The 22,234-nt window shown below is 41.1% G+C and overlaps 1 protein-coding gene across 2 annotated transcripts in view; it reads left to right on the top strand.

The window, feature by feature from the left end:
* LOC125897372 (CD2-associated protein) overlaps positions 1-22,234 on the top strand; it is a 260,984-nt gene that overhangs the window by 81,716 nt on the left and 157,034 nt on the right. For both annotated transcript variants that reach the window (XM_049590680.1, XM_049590679.1), the window contains exons 4-6: positions 4,735-4,835; positions 6,012-6,138; positions 6,775-6,953. In XM_049590680.1, coding sequence (XP_049446637.1) covers positions 4,735-4,835; positions 6,012-6,138; positions 6,775-6,953 — 407 coding nt within the window. The remainder of the gene's footprint in view (positions 1-4,734; positions 4,836-6,011; positions 6,139-6,774; positions 6,954-22,234) is intronic.

Here is a 22,234-nt window from a genome sequence, read left to right as displayed (position 1 = left end):
CTTTACAAGTGCAGGTCTATTTACCATTTATCAGAGAATTCAGTGATTTCACATTACATTCTAACATCTGCAATCCATAATGTCATCAAAATTTTCAGAGAATCTGGAGGAATCTCTGCATGTAAGGGGCAAAGCTGTAAACCAACAATGAATGTCTGTGACCTATGACTCCTCAGACTGCACTTTGTTAAAAAGCGACATGATTGTAAAAAGGATTTACTACATGGGCTTAGGAACACTTTTGAAAACTACTGTCACCCTGCTGTAGCGGTCGCAGGTTCAACTCCCGCTTGTGACCATCTCTGCATGTCCACCCCCCCGCTCTCTCTCACCCCAGATTCACTCTGTCCTGTACATTAAAGGCAAAAAAGCCTGAAAAAATAATCTTTAAAGAAAAAAAAAGACTCTACCATGCAAAGTGACAGCCATATGTCAACAACATCCAGAAACACTGCAGGCTTCTCTGAGCCTGAGCTCATCTGAGATGGACTGACACTATGTTAGTGCCCATGGCATCATGGGTAACTTGCATACTGTGAAGGCCTATAAATACTGAAAGGTACAGACAGGTTTTGGAGCAACACATGCTGCCATCCAGACAATGTCTTTTTCAGGGACGTCCCTGCTTATTCCAGGAAGACAATGAAACACATTTTTTTAATTTTTTTTTTTTTTGCCGTTTTTGCCTTTAATTGACAGGACAGCGTCAGTGTGAAAGGGGGAGAGAAAGAGGGAACGACATGCAGCAAAGGGCCACAGGCTGGAGTCGAACCCCGGCCGCCGTGGCAACAGCCCTGCACATGGCGCTCCCGCTCCACCCACCAATCCACCAACGCCCCACAATGAAATACATTCTGCACGTGTTCCAACAGCGTGACTTTGTAGTAAAAGAGCGTAGGTACTAGACCGACCTGCCTGCAGTCCACACTACAGGTTGACATGTTTTTCGGGAGTCCCATGGGTCACGGGATTTCCGTGGTATTCCCAAGGGATAGGAATCAGTTTCACTATTCGTCACGTGATTGAGACGGGATGGGGAAAAAAGTCAACGGGAGCAGGCAGGACTGGGAATCATAATTAGGCCTGTTGCAATATACGATAAGTCAGTTAATTGCACGGTAAAATAAAAGGGATTAATTGCCATATTCATGCGTGTTTGTTTTCCTCGCCTCTCTCCACCAAAGAGACTGGACAACAAGAGCATTCACTGCCATGCATCGTCTGGCAGCCAGGTGAGTTGGTTCATTAGTGTAATGAACGGAGGGAAAGCTCTTGTCATCGAGTGTCTTTGTCTCTGTGGGGGTGACGGGGCTATGGGCTACACACACACAGTGCGATCTTCGTGAGGGGGAGATGAGGCGGAGAAAAAAACAGAGTTGAGCGCAAAAGAAAGGCAGGGAACTTGTTCCTAAACCAAATGCCACGGCCCCTGTATGAGAGTGTTTTGGATTTAAACCAAATGACAGAGGGGAGCCCAGTAATTTGGACGAGCCGTTGTGCCGGGTTTGTTCTAAAACCATCTCAACAAAAAGAGCGAATATGACCAACTTAAATGCACACCTGAGAGTGAGAGACTGAGAGTCTATTTTCTTTGTATGTATTTATTTATTTCGATATTTTTATGTGCTACTTTGGATATTTAAATTTTCTTTTTTGTATTCCTAAATATTCTTGTTAAATTAATGTTTCTCTTTAAAAGGAGTACTCGCATCATTTTGCCTTTATTATCATTATGTAAGTTTAAAAAATGGTCCAAAAACAGCAAAATTACAACAATAATAAAAATGGTCTTAAAAGCACAATATTATGCAATATTATCACTTATCACAATAATTTCTGACGCATTTAATCGCCAAGCAAAATTTGTTATCGTGACAGGCCTGATCATAATAAAAATAGTCAAGTTTTTATAAAGTAGTTGAAACTAGCTCCACCTCCAGCAGCTACAACAGTAACATGCTCTAACACTGATGCTTCAGTATTAATAATCTAATGATGTCATATATAATAATATCAGTCAGAGGAACCAAACAGTACTTTTACTGCAATACTTTAACTACATTTTTCTCTCTCAGAAGTGGTTCTTATGATGTGTTGTCTGACCACATCAGAAATCAAATGTGTTTATCATTCTGAACAGCTTCAAGGTGGAGTGAATGTAAAAATAACTAGAAAAGCACTCAGAGAGTGCAGACCTCCCCCAAGCAGCTCAGATTTCCGACCATTTTATTATTTTATCCACTTTGCTTCAACCAATCACCACCAAAATTTTATCATCTGTTCCTTGTCCCATTACCAACCTTTCCTGAAAATTTCATCAAAATCCGTTCATAAATTTTTGAGTTACTTTACAGACAAACAAACAGACAAACTGACCAATGCCGGCGAAAACATACTTGGCGGAGGTAATTAGTCAGTACACATCAAACACGACATTAGATGCCATATTTGGGTTTATATTCAACTTAGGTAGGCATTGTGTGATCCATGTACTGTATTTTATTTTTTTTGCATAACTTGGACATGTTCACTGTGGGGTGTACTCACTTATGTTGCCAGATGTTGATGGCTGTGTTTTGAGTAATTTTCAGAGGAAGGTAAATCTATACTACTATACAAGCTGTACACTGACTACTTTAAGTTATATCAAAGTGTCATTTCTACAGTGTTGTCCCATGAAAAGACAAAATGAAATATTTGCAAAAATGGGAGGGGTGTACTCACTTATTTTTATTTTTTTTTTTTTTAAGATTATTTTTGTGGGCTTTTGCCTTTAATGACAGGACAGAGAGTGAAAGGCCAGTGACGTTGTGGGAACGGAGTGTGACTCTCTGATGGTGGTGTCAGAGTGGAGGATGCTGTGTAAGCTACGAACTATCTATCATTCCTGCTTGTGGCCATCAAACTGTACAAGACCTCCCTCTGAGTGGCCCTGAGACTTTTTCACACACTGCAATAATCTAATGTAACTTGTGTATGTGTATATATATGTATGTGTATATACAGTACAGGCCAAAAGTTTGGACACACCTTCTCATTCAATGTGTTTTCTTTATTTATGTATATATATATGTACAGTACAGGCCAAAAGTTTGGACACACCTTCTCATTCAATGTGTTTTCTTTATTTATGTATATACAGTACAGGCCAAAAGTTTGGACACACCTTCTCATTCAATGCGTTTTCTTTATTTTCATGACTATTTACATTGTAGATTCTCACTGAAGGCATCAAAACTATGAATGAACACATGTGGAGTTATGTACTTAACAAAAAAAGGTGAAATAACTGAAAACATGTTTTATATTCTAGTTTCTTCAAAATAGCCACCCTTTGCTCTGATTACTGCTTTGCACACTCTTGGCATTCTCTCCATGAGCTTCAAAGGTGGGTCACCTGAAATGGTTTTCCAACAGTCTTGAAGGAGTTCCCAGAGGTGTTTAGCACTTGTTGGCCCCTTTGCCTTCACTCTGCGGTCCAGCTCACCCCAAACCATCTCGATTGGGTTCAGGTCCGGTGACTGTGGAGGCCAGGTCATCTGCCGCAGCACTCCATCACTCTCCTTCTTGGTCAAATAGCCCTTACACAGCCTGGAGGTGTGTTTGGGGTCATTGTCCTGTTGAAAAATAAATGATCGTCCAACTAAACGCAAACCGGATGGGATGGCATGTCGCTGCAGGATGCTGTGGTAGCCATGCTGGTTCAGTGTGCCTTCAATTTTGAATAAATCCCCAACAGTGTCACCAGCAAAACAGCCCCACACCATCACACCTCCTCCTCCATGCTTCACAGTGGGAACCAGGCATGTGGAATCCATCCGTTCACCTTTTCTGCGTCTCACAAAGACACGGCGGTTGGAACCAAAGATCTCAAATTTGGACTCATCAGACCAAAGCACAGATTTCCACTGGTCTAATGTCCATTCCTTGTGTTTCTTGGCCCAAACAAATCTCTTCTGCTTGTTGCCTCTCCTTAGCAGTGGTTTCCTAGCAGCTATTTGACCATGAAGGCCTGATTCGCGCGGTCTCCTCTTAACAGTTGTTCTAGAGATGGGTCTGCTGCTAGAACTCTGTGTGGCATTCATCTGGTATGTACACACATACAGTCATATACATATATATATATATGACATGCCGGATTACAGGAATGTCTGTAGTAATATCATTATTTTTGAATATTATGGTCATCCATATGAAGTTGTAAAGTTTGAATGGGGCTCAGAGTGACGTTCAGTGTGACAGCGGCATTCAAGTCATATAGTATACAAGCTAACTGCGCAAGCAGCTGTGTAAGCATTGAAAGTGACTTTGCTGTTTTCTTCCAGATTTTAATGTGTCAGAGGCGCAGGACCAGTACCTTGTGTTGTCTTTGTTGGAAACTTTTTAAAAAGGTTTTAACACATTCAGGTCAAACCTAATTCTTCTTTGGTTGTTCCATGTTGTGTGTGCAGTTCTGTTCTGCTTGTTCAGCAGGGTGTGTCTGCTGCCAACCTTACTGAACAGTCCCAGAGGCAGTGGATTGCCACTCCCACTTCCTGGATTTACACCTTGCTTGCTTTCTCACTGTTCCAGTTCTCACACTGCCCCCTCTGACATTCTGCAAGAGACAGAGACACGCCTCTACACACAGCTCGTCCTATTTGATAAAGCACAGACTGGTACCAGCTCACATGCACATTAGGCCATATAACAGTATGGTTGACTAACTGGTCTTATGTGACCTGCCTTTCACAGAGCCCAAGAAGAGACAGTGCAAGGCTCTGTTTGAGTATCAGCCACAGAATGAAGATGAGTTGGAGCTGAAAGTCGGAGACATCATAGACATCACTGAAGAGGTACCTTTAATGCATGCATTGACTTTACAGATTGTAAATGTCTAATATGTCAAACCAATTCACATAAAGTTTACCATCTGATACTTTTGGAAAGGTTGGACAAGTGGGAATCATCTCCTGGGATATCCTCATTGGCCTTGGCCTATTTTCTCGGTGACCTTTGAATGTTCAGGATAAAGAAAACAGCAGACTCAGTTTTTTTTCTAACTTTAGCTTATATTGGAGTTACGATATGTAGCATCTGAAATAAGGTATGGTGAATGTGCTAGGAAAGGTAGAATTTGCATGGTCACAACCTGGAGCTCGCATAAACGAAGCCTGGGTTTGTTGAAGGTGGCAGTGCTGTTTGGGCTGATAAAGCCATATGTAATGTAAGGTAAAGGAGGTTGTTGGGTTGGTGCGGAGAGCAGTGAGAGTTGGCATTAGGGGAGTGTCTCTGGGCCGCCAGAGATCACTGTCTAACCTCCTGGAGGTGTCGTGGGACCAACTAGACGAAGAACTGGTGAAAGGAGGTTCCTACCTGATGACCTCAAAGACGTGTTAGTTGTCACTGCTCATTGGTCTTTATAGTTAAGCCTTGCCATAATAGATTATCATAGAGCTTAGGAGGTTATTCTCTGAGTGCTGATCCTTTATCTAGAGCACAAATTTCTTGTGTTTATTTGAACTTGGTGTGTTGTTTGAGACACGGTGGTGTAGGTGTGATATTACAACCACTAAATGTTTTTAACCACTGAATATACACCAACTGTTAACTGGTTGTTTGTGGTGCAGGCTGTAGGAGATGAACTGTGGGTTTATATTGACTGCAGCAATAAGTACTAATAATAAGGTAAAGGGAAATGTGTGTGTGGTGGCCTTTGAACAATAAACACCTCTAATGTGTGTATTACAGTGTAAAATTTGGTCTGAGACATGTTAAATAATCCCAGGGTGGTTGCAGGTCCTTAAAGAGTCTTAAGATATCACACTATTACATATTTATTAATGGTAGGCCTTAAAAAGTATTAAATTGTCTTAAAGTCAGATTGGATGGGTTTTAAAAGTTTTCATACCTCCACACAGACGATAGCCATGGCCGGAGGCACCAGATTGTTTTGCATTGAAAATGACAGGGAAAAAAATTCACATTAGCACTTCAGGTGGTTTTTATCTTATTATTTGTTCTCTGTGCAGGTTGAAGAGGGCTGGTGGAGCGGCAACTTGAATGGCAAGTCAGGACTGTTTCCCTCCAACTTTGTCAAAGAGCTGGATGCCCTGGGAGAGGAGGGAGACTCAAGCGACACAGCATTAGACGATGCCGGTAAGACGCACACAGCGAACAAGCAGTGCCTCCTTCATGTGAAAGTTGTAGGTTATAGAGAAAAACATCAGAGAAGGTTAACTGAGATTATGTTAGATTAGGCACGATACCAAAAACAAAGCTCAGAGTAGATTCATTTGTTCTTAGACTCAGCTGTGTCTGTCAGTGTGTGAGGAGCTTTAAAATGTAGTTCACTTTAGGAACGCTACCAGAACAATGTAGATACACTCTGCATGCTTTCACTGCTTCTTTTTTAAACAGCTCTGTGTGTGTGTGTGTGTGTGTGCCTGTGTGTGTGCGTGCATTTGAAGATTCGGAGCTTGAGGTTGGATATTAAGTGACTACATTTAAATCCTACAGTGTGAGGAAATACTAGGTAGCATCAAATGTGATACAAGTTTATTTAGAACTGAATATTTCATTCATATACTAAGGAATGTTCTAATGGTAATCTTTGTTTATTACATCAACACAACTTTGGCACTCTCTGGTGGCTGAAAGAGGATAAAAAGTGTATTTTCCAAGGGAAATCATGTTTTCAGTCCTGTAGAGTATCGCAGCAGGAGACACAGCAGTAAGATGTGATACTTGTGGACTAATTCATCCTCTCTCACCCTGTTGTATCTCCTTTTACAGATGGAGCTGGAATAGAAAGCACTACCACCCCCACATCCCCACAACCTGCCTCAGGGAACGGAGTCATCGCTCAGCCCAAGAAGGTTCGAGGGGTTGGCTTTGGAGATATTTTCAGAGAAGGGTCAGTCAAACTAAAGGTCCGACTGCCAAGCCCCGAAACTGAGGATAAGAAAGAGAAAGTAAGTGTGACGCAAACTGGAAATATACAGTATATGGAATTTTAGAAACATTACTTGTTAGAGCTGAACTTCATAGAAAAGCATCACGACGTCCCTTTATTGTTTTTGCATTTATCCTTGTACAACTGCTAAATGTTGCACTCTCACCAGTGTTACTGTTAAAACAAGCCACCTCTTTAGAGATACTGTTCAATTTCTATTCACAAGGTCTTGATTCAGTTGGATTTAAATTCGATATTTAGTTTCAATACCAATTTTTGCTAGGATGTGAAAGAGATCCTCAGATAACCAATACTGTAAATTTTACAAGGAATAATATTTTTTAAAAAGAATAAATTCACAACAGGATTAAAATATAATATATATAATATTAAAATATTTTATAACTCAATGTTTCAGCAACAGTAATATAAAAAACAGCAAAGTCACTAAACTTAATATCTCACTTTAAACAAATCTAAAATGTCAATAAAATACAAGATGGCGGTGCGTTTTGTTTGTTACGTTTGTTCTGTTGTCGACCAGCACTACATACCTACACCACTACACCACCCTACATACAGATGATCTTTTAAAGATCAAAGTGTTATGTGGCAACAAGGTGGGTGAGCTGGAAATGATCATCGGGGCGCAAAAGTCGGTTCTGGACTGCCCCCTATTGGGGATAACTGAGACCTGGCTCCACAGCAAGATCCCTGACGAGACTATCATGCTAGCAGGCTGCACAGTGCATCGGGCACACAGGAACAGGGGCTCCGGTAAGAGCAGAGGAGGGAGGCTGTGTATATACTCTAATAACCACTGGTGTACGAATACGACCACCATCGACAAACACTGCTCAACAGACCTGGAGTATATTACAGTGAGATGCTGGCCCTTCTACCTGCCCCGTGAATTTACAGATGTTATTGTTATGACTGTATATCCCACGTAGTGCTAACACCAATTTAGCCCTGGACCCTGCTCTCTGTTACTAGCAAATCACAGACTGCAAACATAGATGGGATTTTCATAACCGCATAATGATATTAATAATAATGATATTAATAATAATGATAATACATTTTATTTGAAAAGCGCCTTTCAAAACACTCAAGGTCACTGTACAATAGTAATCAAAGTGATAAATAACAACAAGGAAAGACAACACAGGAAAAAAAACAAGAAATAAATGTACAGTGCAATCATAGAGAGTATGCTAATTTGAACAGGTGAGTTTTGAGTCTGGATTTAAACAGTGGAAGAAAGTCAATGTTGTGGATGTCAGGTGGGAGTCAGTTCCAGAGTTGTGCTATGGGAGGGGCGGAAACCAGACTGGAATTGTTCGTAGTGGTTAAAATGAAGGGTAGGTTAGAGATGGGGTGGAGATTATTGCAGTTGTTTGGATCTAGACCAGGTTTTTTTTCAATATTGGGGTGATGGCTGCAGTTTTGAAGAGAGTAGGAACAATTCCAGTGTGAAGAATGGATGATGGCGGAGAAGAAAGGGAGCAGAGAGGAGAGGCAGGATTTGACCAGAGCTGTTGGAAAGGGATGGAGCTGACAAGTGGAAGGCTTGGGATATCAGTTATGGCGGCAAGCTGAATGGCAGCACTCCTCCTGCTCTTTCGCAAACTTTAAGATAACTACTGCAAAAACCACCCAACTACTCCTTTGAAAGTTACTCAAAGTTAAACTAGTTATCTTCAACCAAATATACAGAAACCAGTGACAAGAAATACCTTCTTGCAAATGGGTGCTGAGACTGCTGCTGACTCGGTCCACCACGAGGAAGACGCTGCACTGCTGGAAACAAACGGCGGACAGGTGACAAACATTACCGGTGTCGACCTTATGAGAGCCATTACATCCTTAAAGCACGACACCGAAATTGGAAGATGAGTGTGAAAGAGCGAGCGCACCGTATAATCGGACAAATGCGCAATCCTTCTGCCCCCAAACCTTCATTGTGAGGTTCCTGAACCATCAAGACAACGAACGTGTATGGAAAGCTTCGAGAGCAAAGGGTCAGGTGACCTACCGAAACAACAAGATCAGATTCCACCCGGACTTGTCGGCTGAGGTATATAAAGAACAACGTGACTACTACGAAGTTCGCCAAAAACTTAGGGAGAAGGGGCTTGACAAACACTGGGTTATCTTTCCAGGAAGACTGCTTGTGACCCACGCAGACCGCATTCATACCTTTGATACGCCAGCTGCAGTTAACCATTTTTTGAGAAATGGCGTACAGTGTAAAAAGGCTGAATAGAAAATGAGCCTTGATACCTGGTTTGTTAATATCTTGGTAGGAAGGGGGGAAAAATTAAAGGTGTACTGCTGTAATGTTTCCTTCAGGGGTGGAGTAGAAATAGTAAATAGTTACGATTTGAGTGGGAGATATGAACGTGGGAGGTCTGTGTACATGGATGGAAACACAGATTTACGGCGAGACTGCAGAGAACGATATGCAGTCAAGGCCTAGACTCCAATGTGGATGATCTGGATAATCCTTTATTTCTTTGCAGTAAACAGTTTTCCTTTTTCGATTCAAATATTTTTTGTGATTTTTTTATCTATACTGTAAGGAAATCCCATATATTTATGGGATAACATAATGGAAATCTGGATTTTGAATATTCAAGTATATATAGTCATTGTGTTTATTCTAATATTTGGTTTTATGTCATGGGTTATGATTAAAGTTTCACCTCAGGGTCATTCATCTTTACAATCTTCTTGTAAACTACAAAACAAATGGTTAGATAAACAAAATGCAATTACCAAGGAAAGATATAAGAGTATTCAGTTATAATGTTAAGGGCCTACATCGTCACTTAAAGAAAAAAAAAATTCTTAATGAGCTTAAACATTTTAAATGTATGATAGCCTTTATACAAGAAAGCCACCTGTCAGACTCTGAACATAAAAAACGTAAGAGGTCATGGGCAAGTCAAGTATATTATTCATCCCATAGTTCAGGTAGGAGGTGTGGGGTAGCAATACTTGTACATAGCTCACTCCAGTTTTGTATGCATTCAAAATTTACTGATAAGGAAGGAAGAATTATATTAGTGAATGGTTCCATATGTGGGGTAACTATCTCTATGCTGAATATTTATGCCCCAAATGAAAATATTCCTACATTTATTAAAAAAGTGAATGAATTCAGTATGGAAAAGGCAAAGGGAATTATATTAATTGGAGGAGATTTTAATTGTGTTTTCTCAAATAGACTGGATAAAAACCCACCCTCACGTGCTACACCTTCGGGTGCGAGTCAGGCTCTCAATCATATGATTGAGGATGTAGGACTCATTGATGCATGGAGAAATTTACACCCAAGGGAGCGTGATTACACGTTTTACTCTAATCCACATTCCTCATACTCGAGAATTGATCATTTCCTTGTTGCTAAAAATGAGTGTCATAGAGTTTTGGAGTGTAAAATCCACAATATAACTTTAAGTGTCCACTCCCCAGTTAGTCTGGTATGGGATTTGGGAAGATGTATTAGTCCAAGCCTTTGGCAGCTAAATGTCTCCCTTCTTAATGATAACATCTTTAAAGACTACATGAAGACAGAATTAGCCAAATACCTAGAACTCAATAACACAGAGGACATATCACCAGTGATCTTATGGGAGGCAGCTAAAGTAGTTTTGAGGGGAAAGATAATTGCATTTGCATCCGCTAAGAAGAGACTAAGAGAGAAATAACGTATAGAACTTGAAAAACAAATTAAGCAGTTGGAACAAAAACATAAAAGTCAGTTAACTACAAATGATTTGACCCAACTTGGCAAAGCCAAGAGGGCTCTTGGAAATTTACTCAGAAAATATTGAGAGAAATCTAAGATTCCTAAAACAACGCTATTATGAACATGGAAGTAAAGTTAGTAGACTCTTAGCATCTCAACTTAAAAAACAGACAAGTTTAACACTTATACAAAAGGTTAAAAATAGTGATTCAGAGAAGTCTTTTCTTTATAAACAAGATGAGATATCGGAAGCTTTTGCTACCTTTTACAAAAAACTGTATTCAAATACAGATACATGCACAGACCCTAAAAAATTAGGCATTTACTTAGAAAATATAAAATTGCCAAAGCTGTCTGATGAGACTTCACAAGCTATAGATGGTCCTATAACAAGAGAGGAAATAGTAGAGGCAATTAAAGGGTTGAAAAATAACAAAAGCCCGGGCTCAGACGGATATTGTAACAAATTTTACAAAGTTTTTGTAGATGATTTAAGTCTGATTTTAGAGAAAGCCTACAGATACGCATTTGAAACTGGGGAACTCCCTCAAAATTGGAAGGAGACAATCATTTCAGTAATATATAAAGAGGGTAAGGACCTACAGAGTGTAGCTCCTATAAACCCATAGCACTTCAAAACTCTGACTGTAAAATATTAACCACCATATTGGCAAAAAAGCTTAAATTTGTTATTACAACCCTGGTACACCTAGATTAGACAGGCTTCATTGCTGGTCGTCAGCTGTCTGATAATATTCGTCGCCATGTATGGCACTGGCTTTAGATGCCAAGAAGGCATTTGATCGTGTCTCCTAGCCTTTTCTTTTTGGAGTATTGAGGAAATATGGTCTAGGGAAGGGTTTCGTTAAATGGGTCTAGCTTTTATGTTCATCCCCACAGGCATCAGTAAGGACAAATGGGTATTTCTCTCATAAATTTGAGCTGGGGAGGGGCTGTAGGCAAGGAGACCCCCTCTCGCCTCTCCTATTTTCTCTGCGTATAGAACCCCTCACGCAATTAATAAGGAAAAGCTCAGATATAAGCGGTATTGCAGTGAATGGGGAGGAGCACAGGTTGTCATTATACGCAGATGACATAATTATGTATATATCTGATCCTGCTAAATGTATTCCAAATTTAATGAGGTGTCTCGAGACATTTGGACTTTATTCAGGTTATAAAATGAATGTGTCCAAAACAGAAGCATTCCCTATGAATAATCTGATTTCTCCCCACTTGAAAAATGTATTGTTATTTAAATGGCCTAGAGAAGGCATTAGATATCTGGGAATAAATATATCTTCTGAATTAAATTTGTGTGAAGCAAATTATACAAAATTAGTAGAAAAAATTCAAAAAGATATAAATCGCTGGGGTACACTCCCTCTCACATTAATAGGAAGAGTGGAGATTATTAGAATGAATTTACTTCCAAGATTTCTTTTTCTTTTTCAGACTCTACCAATTGCTCCTCCTAAATCTATGTTTATTCTTATAGACCGTCTCATATCACCATTTATATGGCAGGGTAAGAAGCCTCGGGTCAGATATAAAGTACCACAATTAGCAAAAGCCAAGGGGGGATTAGGAATGCCTAATTTGAAAAAGTACTGAATAGCATCACAATTACGAGCAATGACAGTGTGGTTGTCAGATGATATAAATACAAGATGGCTCAATATGGAAAAAAGTGATAGTATTAATATACCTCTTTCAGTAATTCCTTTTACTAGGATTAAATCAATCCGAGATTTTCCTGGAGAATGGTCAAAGACCACCTATAGGACTTGGAAAGAGGTACAGCAAATGTTTAAGCTACCAAGAGATCTCTCCGTCTTAAGCTCAATAAGCTATATTAAAGACTTCTTGCCTCTTAAATTTGATGTAGGTTTTAGAAACTGGACACATATGAAGTTAAACTTAATACATCAGTTATTTAGTAATGAAAACTTGAAATCATTTGATCAACAGATTGATCATTTCCTGTTGGATTTAGGTCAGTGGTGTAAATAAGTGATTTGTAGGTCTCGAGGAAATGAAGAAACCAGTTTTCATTTGATCTTTCTTCAGCCATTTTACAGTGTCTATGTGGCACAAAAATTGTCAAGAGGTTTTGTGACATGTCACCTTTAACACGGCATAAAATCAAAACCGTTCGAGTAATGACAAAATTGTTCAGAGGAACTGTTTAGCAGGGCATGATCTATCATGTGTGAATGTTTGAGGTCGATACAATAAATGGTGTAGGAGGAAATATTTTTTTAGTGAGAGAATTTTTGAAAAATGACATCTTACTTTGAAAGGGCAAATAGCTCACTTCCTGTTGGATTTAGGTCAGTGGTTACAGCGCGTGATTTGTAGGTCTTGATGAGATGAACAAGCCAGTTTTGGTTTTGTCTTTCTACGACATTCGTACGGGTCGCAGCAGGCATTTTAGTGTGTCTAGGTGGAGCAAAAATCAGTTTTGTAAGACATCACCTGTAAGATGCCATAAAATCCAAACCATTCGAGTAATGAAAACGTTGCTGAGTATCTGATTAGGTTCATCTGTCATGTGTGCAAGTTTGAAGCCCATATGATAAATGGTGAAGGAGGAGTTGATTTTTTAAGAAATTTTGAAAAAGAGCATTTTTAAAGCAAAATCTTATTTTTAAAGGGAAATAGCTCACTTCCTGTTGGGTTCAGAGGTGTGGGCACGTGATTTGTAGGTCTTGATGAGACGAACAAGCCAGTTTTGGTTTGATCTTTCTATGTCATTCCGACAAGCCGCAGCAGCCATTTTAGTGTTCCTAAAAGGCTAGGTGGCGCTAGAGAGGCCATTTTGGCACTTTTCAGATTATTTTTTCATTTCATAAAATTTTTTGCCAGTCCTGACACGCGTGCCAATTTTGGTGAGTTTTGGAGCATGTTTAGGGGGTCAAATTCCAGTTTAAAGAGGCGGCGGGAGAAAGAAAGAAAGAATAATAATAAAAACAATAATTAAAGCTGCAAGCAGCTGTGATCGGGCCCTCGCTCCCCCATGCAACCGTGGGGGCCTGAGGCACGTGGGGGCTGTGGCGCGAAGCGAGAAGGGAGAAAAAACCTGGCAGGAGCGAAAAAACACAATGTTTCATTCATCCACCAGGTGGCGCTACGAGTGTAACCAGATGTGGGTAGGTGCGTTCGGGGGTGGACCCTCATCACACATGTGAAATTTCGAGCAGTGCATGAAGAATTTATACCAAGTTGATTTTCCGTAATGAAGGATGAAAAGTCACCACCGCCGCCGTGGCAGCCTGCAACATGACAGGACACGTGTGTCACTGTGGAGATTCTTCAACTTGATTGTCATGTGGCCACAAAATGTAGCTGATCAGGTCAGGAGCTTGAGGTTGGTGTTTGTCAGTGTAAAAGATGGCATTTCCTGTTTCCACAAGGGGGCGGCATGAGCAAGATTGCCTGCGAGCATATGGAGGTGTTTAGGGCGGGGCTCATGTATCATGTACAGAAATTTTGAAGCAGTTTGGGTAATTATGTGGGAGAGAGAGCTGCTTGAATATGCATGGCGATGGATCAAAAATGGCAGCGCCATAGCAGCCACGCCCTTTGACCTACAGACATGTAGAGCACAACTTTTGATCAGCATGGTCTCTGGATGATCTGTAAAAAATCTGAAGTCAACTGGATGAAATCCCTAGGACTAGTTTGTTAAAATACAACATGTGGAAGTCATGCCAAAATGACAAGTCAAAATCAAAATGGCTGACTTCCTGTTTGGAGTAGACCATTGGTGCCAGAGACTTTTATGTGCGTTTGGACACCATACACGTGTACCAATTTTCATGTTCCAACTCCCAAAAAACCCCTAAGGGGAGGGGGTTTTGAAAATTTCAAGGGAGCGCTATAGAGGCATTTTGTCCCCCCCATGGGGGAAAAAAAACTTCAAAACAAAATGGCTGACTTCCTGTTGGGATTTTACCATGACATTAAGAGACTTTTTTGTGTGTCTGAGTATGATACATGTGTGTAGCAAAGTTCGTTTGCCTACGACAAACTAACCCCAATGGGGAGGGTTTTTTGAAAATTTGTAGGGGGTGCTATTTCGGCATTTCGCATTGACCATGTGCAACCGCCCAAAAATATCAAATTTCGGATGTGGCCGGACAAATGTGGAAAGTTAGAAGCATTTTGAAATTTGGGAAAGGGGCAAAATTGGGACATAAAGTCGGGTAAAGAATAATAATAATAATTAAAGCTGCAAGCAGTGATGAACGGGCCCTCGCAGTCCACACGCGTCGGGGCATGCTGTCGTTGGGGGACGTGCACCTAGATGTCTTGTCAGTTGTAATAAATTAAAAAATAAACGTTATCTCTTACTTACATTTCCAGTATACTGGTACCCAACCCACGTATGTATTTTTCCAAAAAGTAGAAGCTGAATACATGCCCAATAGTTCAAGGTCTTCTGACTCTTTAAAAGTTGACATGGTGTCTCTAGCTCAAAGTATGGGGGACAAGAAGAGGTTGAAAGTCGATGAGTTTTGAAGAGGATATGAAGATTTTCCAATTTACTTTCGTTCACACTAATTAGACTGCCACCAGTGCGCCACCTGTTGGCCGATTTGCACTGAATTTTGCACAAACCCTCATTGGGCCATGGAACACAATTAGTAAAAGTGTTGTGGTAATCGGACTGTATTTGGTCAAGATATGAAAGACTGTCTGTTTTGAAAACAATGTGCAGGAATTTGTTGTTTTATATTTTGGCTGTTTTTTTGGATGATCAAAATTCTTTGAATAACTTTTTGTAAGGAGTGTCCACAGATGCTACATGCAAAGTTTGGTGCAAATCGGTCAAATTACCTAGGACGAGTTCGAAAAAGTACGTTTTTCATTTGTTGCGATTTAGCGAATGGAAAGTTTCCGCGAAAGTGGGCGTGGCTTACACCACACAATTCAGCTAATTTCAGAGAACATGTAAATAGAAGGTTTAACAATGTGCAACATATTATGTGGGAGTTATTAGCCAAAAACACTTTTGCATTGAAAATAGTGCCACCTGCTGGTCATTTTTGGTTTGTGATTTACAGGGGCTAGTCTATACCACCCCTATCAATTGTATTTCCATGAGTGTTATGGTGTTGGCACAGTGCCAAATATTAAATTAGACGGCCACCAGTGCGCCACCTATTGGCGGATTGGTTAGTCCTTCGTCAGATATCCTCAAGAGGGCACTGACGATAGTTATACCAAGTTTCGTGTTAATCCGCCCAACTGATGTTGAGATATAAAATACTTCAATTTAAAGAGTGCCACCTGGTGGTCATCGCCTTACATTTTGCACAGAGCCTCAGGGGCTCATGGGGCAGGAGTAAACTTAGTTTCATGTCATTCGAATACACCAATGTGGAGATATGCATCACTTCCTGTTTAAAACAAAATCTGCAGGAAGTTGTTATTTAATAACTTGAGTATTGTTTGGAATATCAAAATTCTTTGAATAACTTTTTGTCAGGAGGGTCCACAGATGCTGTGTGCAAAGTTCCATGCCAATCGGTGAAATTGCCTGGGAGGAGTTCGAAAAAGTAGGTTTGCGACATTTTGCGAATTTGCGGGAAAAAAGGTAGGCGGAAATGGGCGTTGCCTATATCACAAGATTCAGCACAATTCCCTGAACGCGTGGATATGAGGTTTTTGAATGCGCGACAAAATATATGGGAGTTATTACCCAAAACGCACTGTCCTTGATTATAGCGCCACCTAGTGGTGGAAATTCAGGACGACAATAGATTATAAAATTGGCTGGCAGGACGCCTTCTGACTCGTCAGTTCATTTCTGTCAAAGTTAGATATCGCATGCAGGAGTGACTCTGCATATCCTTGATACAGTGCTGGAATAACATATTTCACATTTTGTATCACTTTCTCTTTCCACTAGGGGGAGTTGGAGAGCGCACTAATTATACATCATGTTTTTGTACATCAAATATACACCACAGCATGTAACTTTCAGATAAATCGAAAGATAAGTGTTTGATGAGACCAACTTCCTGTCGCCACTAGGTGAGTCTATGAGTATCAGACAATATGGTAATGAAAATGTGTTCAGGGCGGGACTAATATGAATCATGTGAAGTTTGGTGGAGACAGGACCATTTATGCCAAAGCTACAGCAATTTTGTTTTTCATGGCGAGACCTCAAGATTCAACGCTCAGTAGCAGGTGCGCCATTCAACATTAGGCAAATCCTGTGATAACTTTTGGTCACAACGTAGTCACACTTACATACACCAAGTTTGGAGCCAATCTGATTAAATCTGTAGGACAAGTTCGTTAATTGACAAGCCCTGTAAATGGGCAAAAACGCACAAAAGTGGCACAAGTAAATTCAAAATGGCGGACTTCCTGTTGGGTTTGGAGCATGGCTCCAAGAGGCTTTTTTGAACGTGATTGAGTATTACAGGTGCCTACCAAGTTTCATACATGCAGGTCAAACCAGCTTTGGGGGCTGCTTAATTGAAATATTCTAGGGGGTGCTGTTGAGCCATCTTAGTGCAACAAAGCACAAAAATCACATCAGACAACAGGACTTGCAACCTGTGATGTGCATGCCACGTTTGGTGAGTTTTCAAGCATCACTTGTCCCTTCAAAACAACATTGTGTTTAATGGCGAACAAGGCGGCGCCACGGTGACAGCGTTTGATGAAAACTCAAAAGCTTCATTTTTAAATATCATCAAGGTATAAGGACTTAGATCAGCAAGTTTGAGACGGGTCTGATTAACCTACTAGAAGAGGGACATCAAAGAATGTATAAAGTAGCTTTCTGTTGACAGAAGGTGGTGCTAGGGCGGTGATTCAGAATTCCTCTGTAGATGTGTTCAGGGCTGGACTGTCATCATATGCAGTATTGACTTCTCATGATATAAATAATATCTCGAACGCTGTAGCGTTTTGTGCCGATGTGCTCAGGCTGTCAGATCTAGCGCTCGACAGTGCGAGCGTTTCACTCGAATAAAAATAAGTGTGTGCAAACTGTAAAAAATATTTAGGGGCACATGCGCACATAAAAAAAAAATCAGCCGAAGCAGCCTATGTTTTTGTCAATAAAAACATATGATAATCTAACCGCAAATGTTGGAAGAACTCTAGCTGCCTTCCCTCTTCCCTCTTCCCCGTGTGACACGGTTAGGGGCGGTTTTCCAAGCCACTGTCGGCACAATGAATATAAGTCCCACTGTCGGCTGGGTGGAAATAAGTCAAAGGGCTCTAGTTTCCCGGCGCAGGGTGGCGAACCCCGCGCAGAGCTAGTTTCGAGCAGTGCAACCCAAGGCGCGCTCAGTTTGGTAGTTTGGCAGACCGAGGTGCGCTGAGATGGGTGTGGTGGTGCAGCAGGGGGAGGTGTCTACAGATCCAGCTTGGCGCAGTGACAGTTTCGTGCCAAAAGGCTTCGCTGAAGGTGCGCTAAAAGCTCGCCATCTGAAATCAGGTCTACTATCAGCGCAGGCGGAGCACAGCCAGTGTAAGCCGAAGTCCAGAATATCAGGCACATTAATAATGCAATAAAAAGCCACAAAACCACTATTCAATGCAACTATCTGCAATCAGCACATAAATGTATCTCTATATCGACGGTCCCGTCACATCTGATGTCAGATCAAAGGGGATTGGCACCGTTTGGCACGCGTAATGGAAATGGAAACCCAACACACAGCTGCAAACTAATGAGTTCTCAGCCAACCACAAACAGCCACAGCATCAGATAGGGAGTATATATTCAGCATCTGTTATCTTAGAAAAGCCAAAAGAAAAGAAACAGAGTGAGACTGCGAGAGAGAAAGAGAGAGCGTGCGCACGAGAGAAACGCATCATTGATTTACAATTGTGGTGACCTCCTCCCAGGCTACCTTTGCATCATCAGCCCAAGGAGGTCTGCTCGCAGTTTTGTATATTCGAACACTGCAAGCTTGGACTTCCCGGACCAAAACATCAGTTTCCTCCTGGAAGAAGTTTGGCCGTCTGACGCTGCTGCTCTCTTCTGCCATGGCGAATTGAGTAAACTCTCATTACGCCTTCGTGCGGCGCATTTAAGGGCGAGAAGAGGTGCTCATTTTGATTGGTGTGATGTGTGTAAAACCCACTCCATGCCCTCTCTCCTCCCTCTTTCCGACTTGCGCAGGTAGGAGGGATGGAGGTGGGACAGACAAATAGCTGCGCCAGCGCGCACGTTGTGCCAAACTTGCAAAATCTGCCTGGCCCTACCCAGTTGGTGAAGCGCAGGTGCGCTGCACCCCTGCCACGCCCGGTCTGCGAAACTAGAGCCCAAAGTGTGGAGAAGAGGGACCGGGAAAAGCAGCGGACCTCTGGGGAAGCCTGCTCCGTTCTCCCCGCAGTTAGGGACCATTTGCCACGGTACTGCTGCTGGGCAGGGTGGAAATAAGTCCTGCAGAGTTACAGAGGACCCGGAGAATGTTTTAGGATAGTAATAACATTATATAAGATAATCATATTACAAAGATAATATAAGATAATAACATTAAAGACAAAATTAAATTGCAATACTTTTTCAAAACTTGATGTTTTCACCTTTCTGTACATTTTGTATACAAATTCATTTCAATTTCAATTTACAATGTTCAAAATTTTCTTCCGTGGGGGGGTGGGGTGGGGGAGGAGGAATGTCTCTCCCACCCCCATAGTTTCCCAAAATCCTGTGGGAAACAGTGATATGTGTGACGTTTTGGCAAGATATTCCCACGTGGAGTCAAGTTACAGCAATGTTTATCATGACAGCGAAACATCAAAGTTCGCCGACAGGCCGTGGCCACGCCCTTCGACGAAAACTCACAGTTTCCACAATAAAGCGTCATCAACGTCTTATGACTTTTTTCACCAAGTTTGAAGTGGATCTGGTCAAGTCTGTAGGAGATGTACATTGAAGTCTAAAACATGACATTTCCCCTTGCCAGTAGGGGGCGCTATGTTTATCTCTAATTACTGACATGTGGATGTGTTCAGGGTGGGACTGTCATCAATCCTGTGAAGTGTGGGCAAGATTGGACCATGTATGCTGGAGTTATAAACTACTTCCTGTTTAGTGGCGAGACCCCTAACTTTGACGCCCTCCCACGGTCACACGCATTGACGAAAACTCAATCTTTTGATAACTTTTCATCTTCAAGGTCTTGGGATGGGACAGATCATGGTTTGAAGTCGATCGGATGAAATCTCTGGGACTAGTTCGTTCATTTATGACCCCTGGAAATGGCCAAAAATGCATCAAAATTGCACAGTAAATTCAAAATGGCCGACCTCCTGTTGGGCTTAGAGGATGCCTCCAAGAGGCTTTTTTGTAGGTCCTGGAGTGTTACACGAGCCTGCCAAGTTTCATACACGTAGGTTAAACTGGCTTCAGGGGCTGTTTCCTCAAACTTTTGTAGGGGACGCTAATGAGCCATTTTTTGGAACTCACGCACGAGACCCTTAAAATATCAAATTTTTCACCAGTTCTGAGATGCGTGCAAAGTTTCATAAGTTTTCGGGTATGTTAAGCCTCCCAAAAAGGCAATTCATTTGGAAGAAGAAGAATAATAATAATAATTAAAGCTGCAAGCAGCGATGAACGGGCCCTCGCACCTTCACGCAACTCGGGGAGGCTGGCAAAGTTAGATATCGCATGTAGGAGTGACTCTGCATATCCTTGATACAGTGCTGGAATAACATATTTCACATTTTGTATCACTTCCTCTTTCCACTAGGGGGAGTTGGAGAGCACACTAATTATACATCATGTTTTTGTACATCAAATAAACACCACAGCATTTAACTTTAAGATAAATCGAAAGATAAGTGTTTGATGAGACCTACTTCCTGTCGCCACTAGGGGGGTCTATGAGTATCAGGCAATATGGTAATGAAAATGTGTTCAGGGCGGGACTAATATGAATCATGTGAAGTTTGGTGGAGATTGGACCATTTATGCCAGAGCTACAGCAATTTTGTTTTTCATGGCGAGACCTCAAGATTCAACGCTCAACATTGGGCAAATCCTGTGATAAGTTTTGATCACAACATAGTCACACTTACATACACCAAGTTTGGAGCCAATCTGATTAAATCTGTAGGACAAGTTCATTAATTTACAAGCCCTGGAAATGGGCAAAAACGCACAAAAGTGGCACAAGTAAATTCAAAATGGTGGACTTCCTGTTGGGTTAGGAGCATGGCTCCAAGAGGCTTTTTTGAACGTGATTGAGTATTACAGGTGCCTACCAAGTTTCATACATGCAGGTCAAACCAGCTTTGGGGGCTGCTTAATTGAAATATTCCAGGGGGTGCTGTTGAGCCATCTTGGTGCATCAAAGCACAAAAATCACATCAGACAACAGGACTTGTGACCTGTGATGTGTATGCCACGTTTGGTGAGTTTTCAAGCATCCCTTGTCCCTTCAAAACAACATCGTGTTTGATGGCGAACAAGGTGGCACCACTTTGACAGCGTTTGATGAAAACTCAAAAGATTAATTTTTAAGTATCATCAAGGTCTAAGGACGTAGATCAGCAAGTTTGAGGTGGGTCTGATTAACCTGCTAGAAGCGGGACATCAAAGAATGTATAAAGTAGCTTTCTGTTGCCAGAAGGTGGGGCTATGGCGGTGATTCAAAATTCCTCTGTAGATGTGTTCAGGGCTGGACTGTCATCATATGTGTGAAGTTTTGGCAAGATATTCCCATGTGGAGTCAAGTTACAGCAACGTTTATCATTACGGCAAAACATTAGGCCGTGGCCACGCCCTTCAACGAAAGCTCACAGTTTCCTTCGGCCGAGGTCCCTAATAATAAACGCAGCAAAAACAAGAGGGACTTCGTCCTTCGGTCGAGGTCCCTAACAAACGTACCAGGAACAAGAGGGACTTCGTCCTTCGGCCGAGGTCCCTAATAATAAGCGCAGCAAAAACAAGAGGGACTTTATCCTTCGGCCGAGGTCCCTAATTATTCAAAGAAAGATGGATGCCATTAATTAAGGTAGTGGAGGGAATATAGGATTGATAATTGAAAGATAATTAATTGGTTGTAATGGGAAGAGGTTTCCATGGTATGAGGACTGTTTTGGACGACAATATTGTGTGTGGTATTTCACAATTATTTGTGTTATTTTTGTTATAGGCCACAAAGATTTTTGAAATGTTGGTCTGCAACTGATGGTTATCTTCATGTTCGGTTGATCCCTTTTTCCATCTATGTTGTTGGATAAAGATATGTATTATATGTATCATATATATGACAATACAAGGTGAACCCATGTGCTGTCCCTTACCAAAAAAACCAACAAAAATAGTAAAATTGAGTATTCAGACATAGATATTTACAAAGATTATGTTATGGCCTATTTAAACCCAGGACATTAAATGAGAAAGTGATGAGCTAAATATATACAAAATAACCATTTATAGGGTACTTTCTATTGGGAAGTAGCTGTCCCCAACCCTGATCTCTAAAATTCAACTGATGTAAATAACACTTAAAACATTTTTCATGTTTTTTTCAAAAGTGTAATTTAAAACA

Source organism: Epinephelus fuscoguttatus, linkage group LG11 (genome assembly GCF_011397635.1).
Source record: "Epinephelus fuscoguttatus linkage group LG11, E.fuscoguttatus.final_Chr_v1".
NCBI classification, from domain to species: Eukaryota; Metazoa; Chordata; class Actinopteri; order Perciformes; family Serranidae; genus Epinephelus; species Epinephelus fuscoguttatus.
This window is presented reverse-complemented; position numbering and strand designations above follow the sequence as displayed.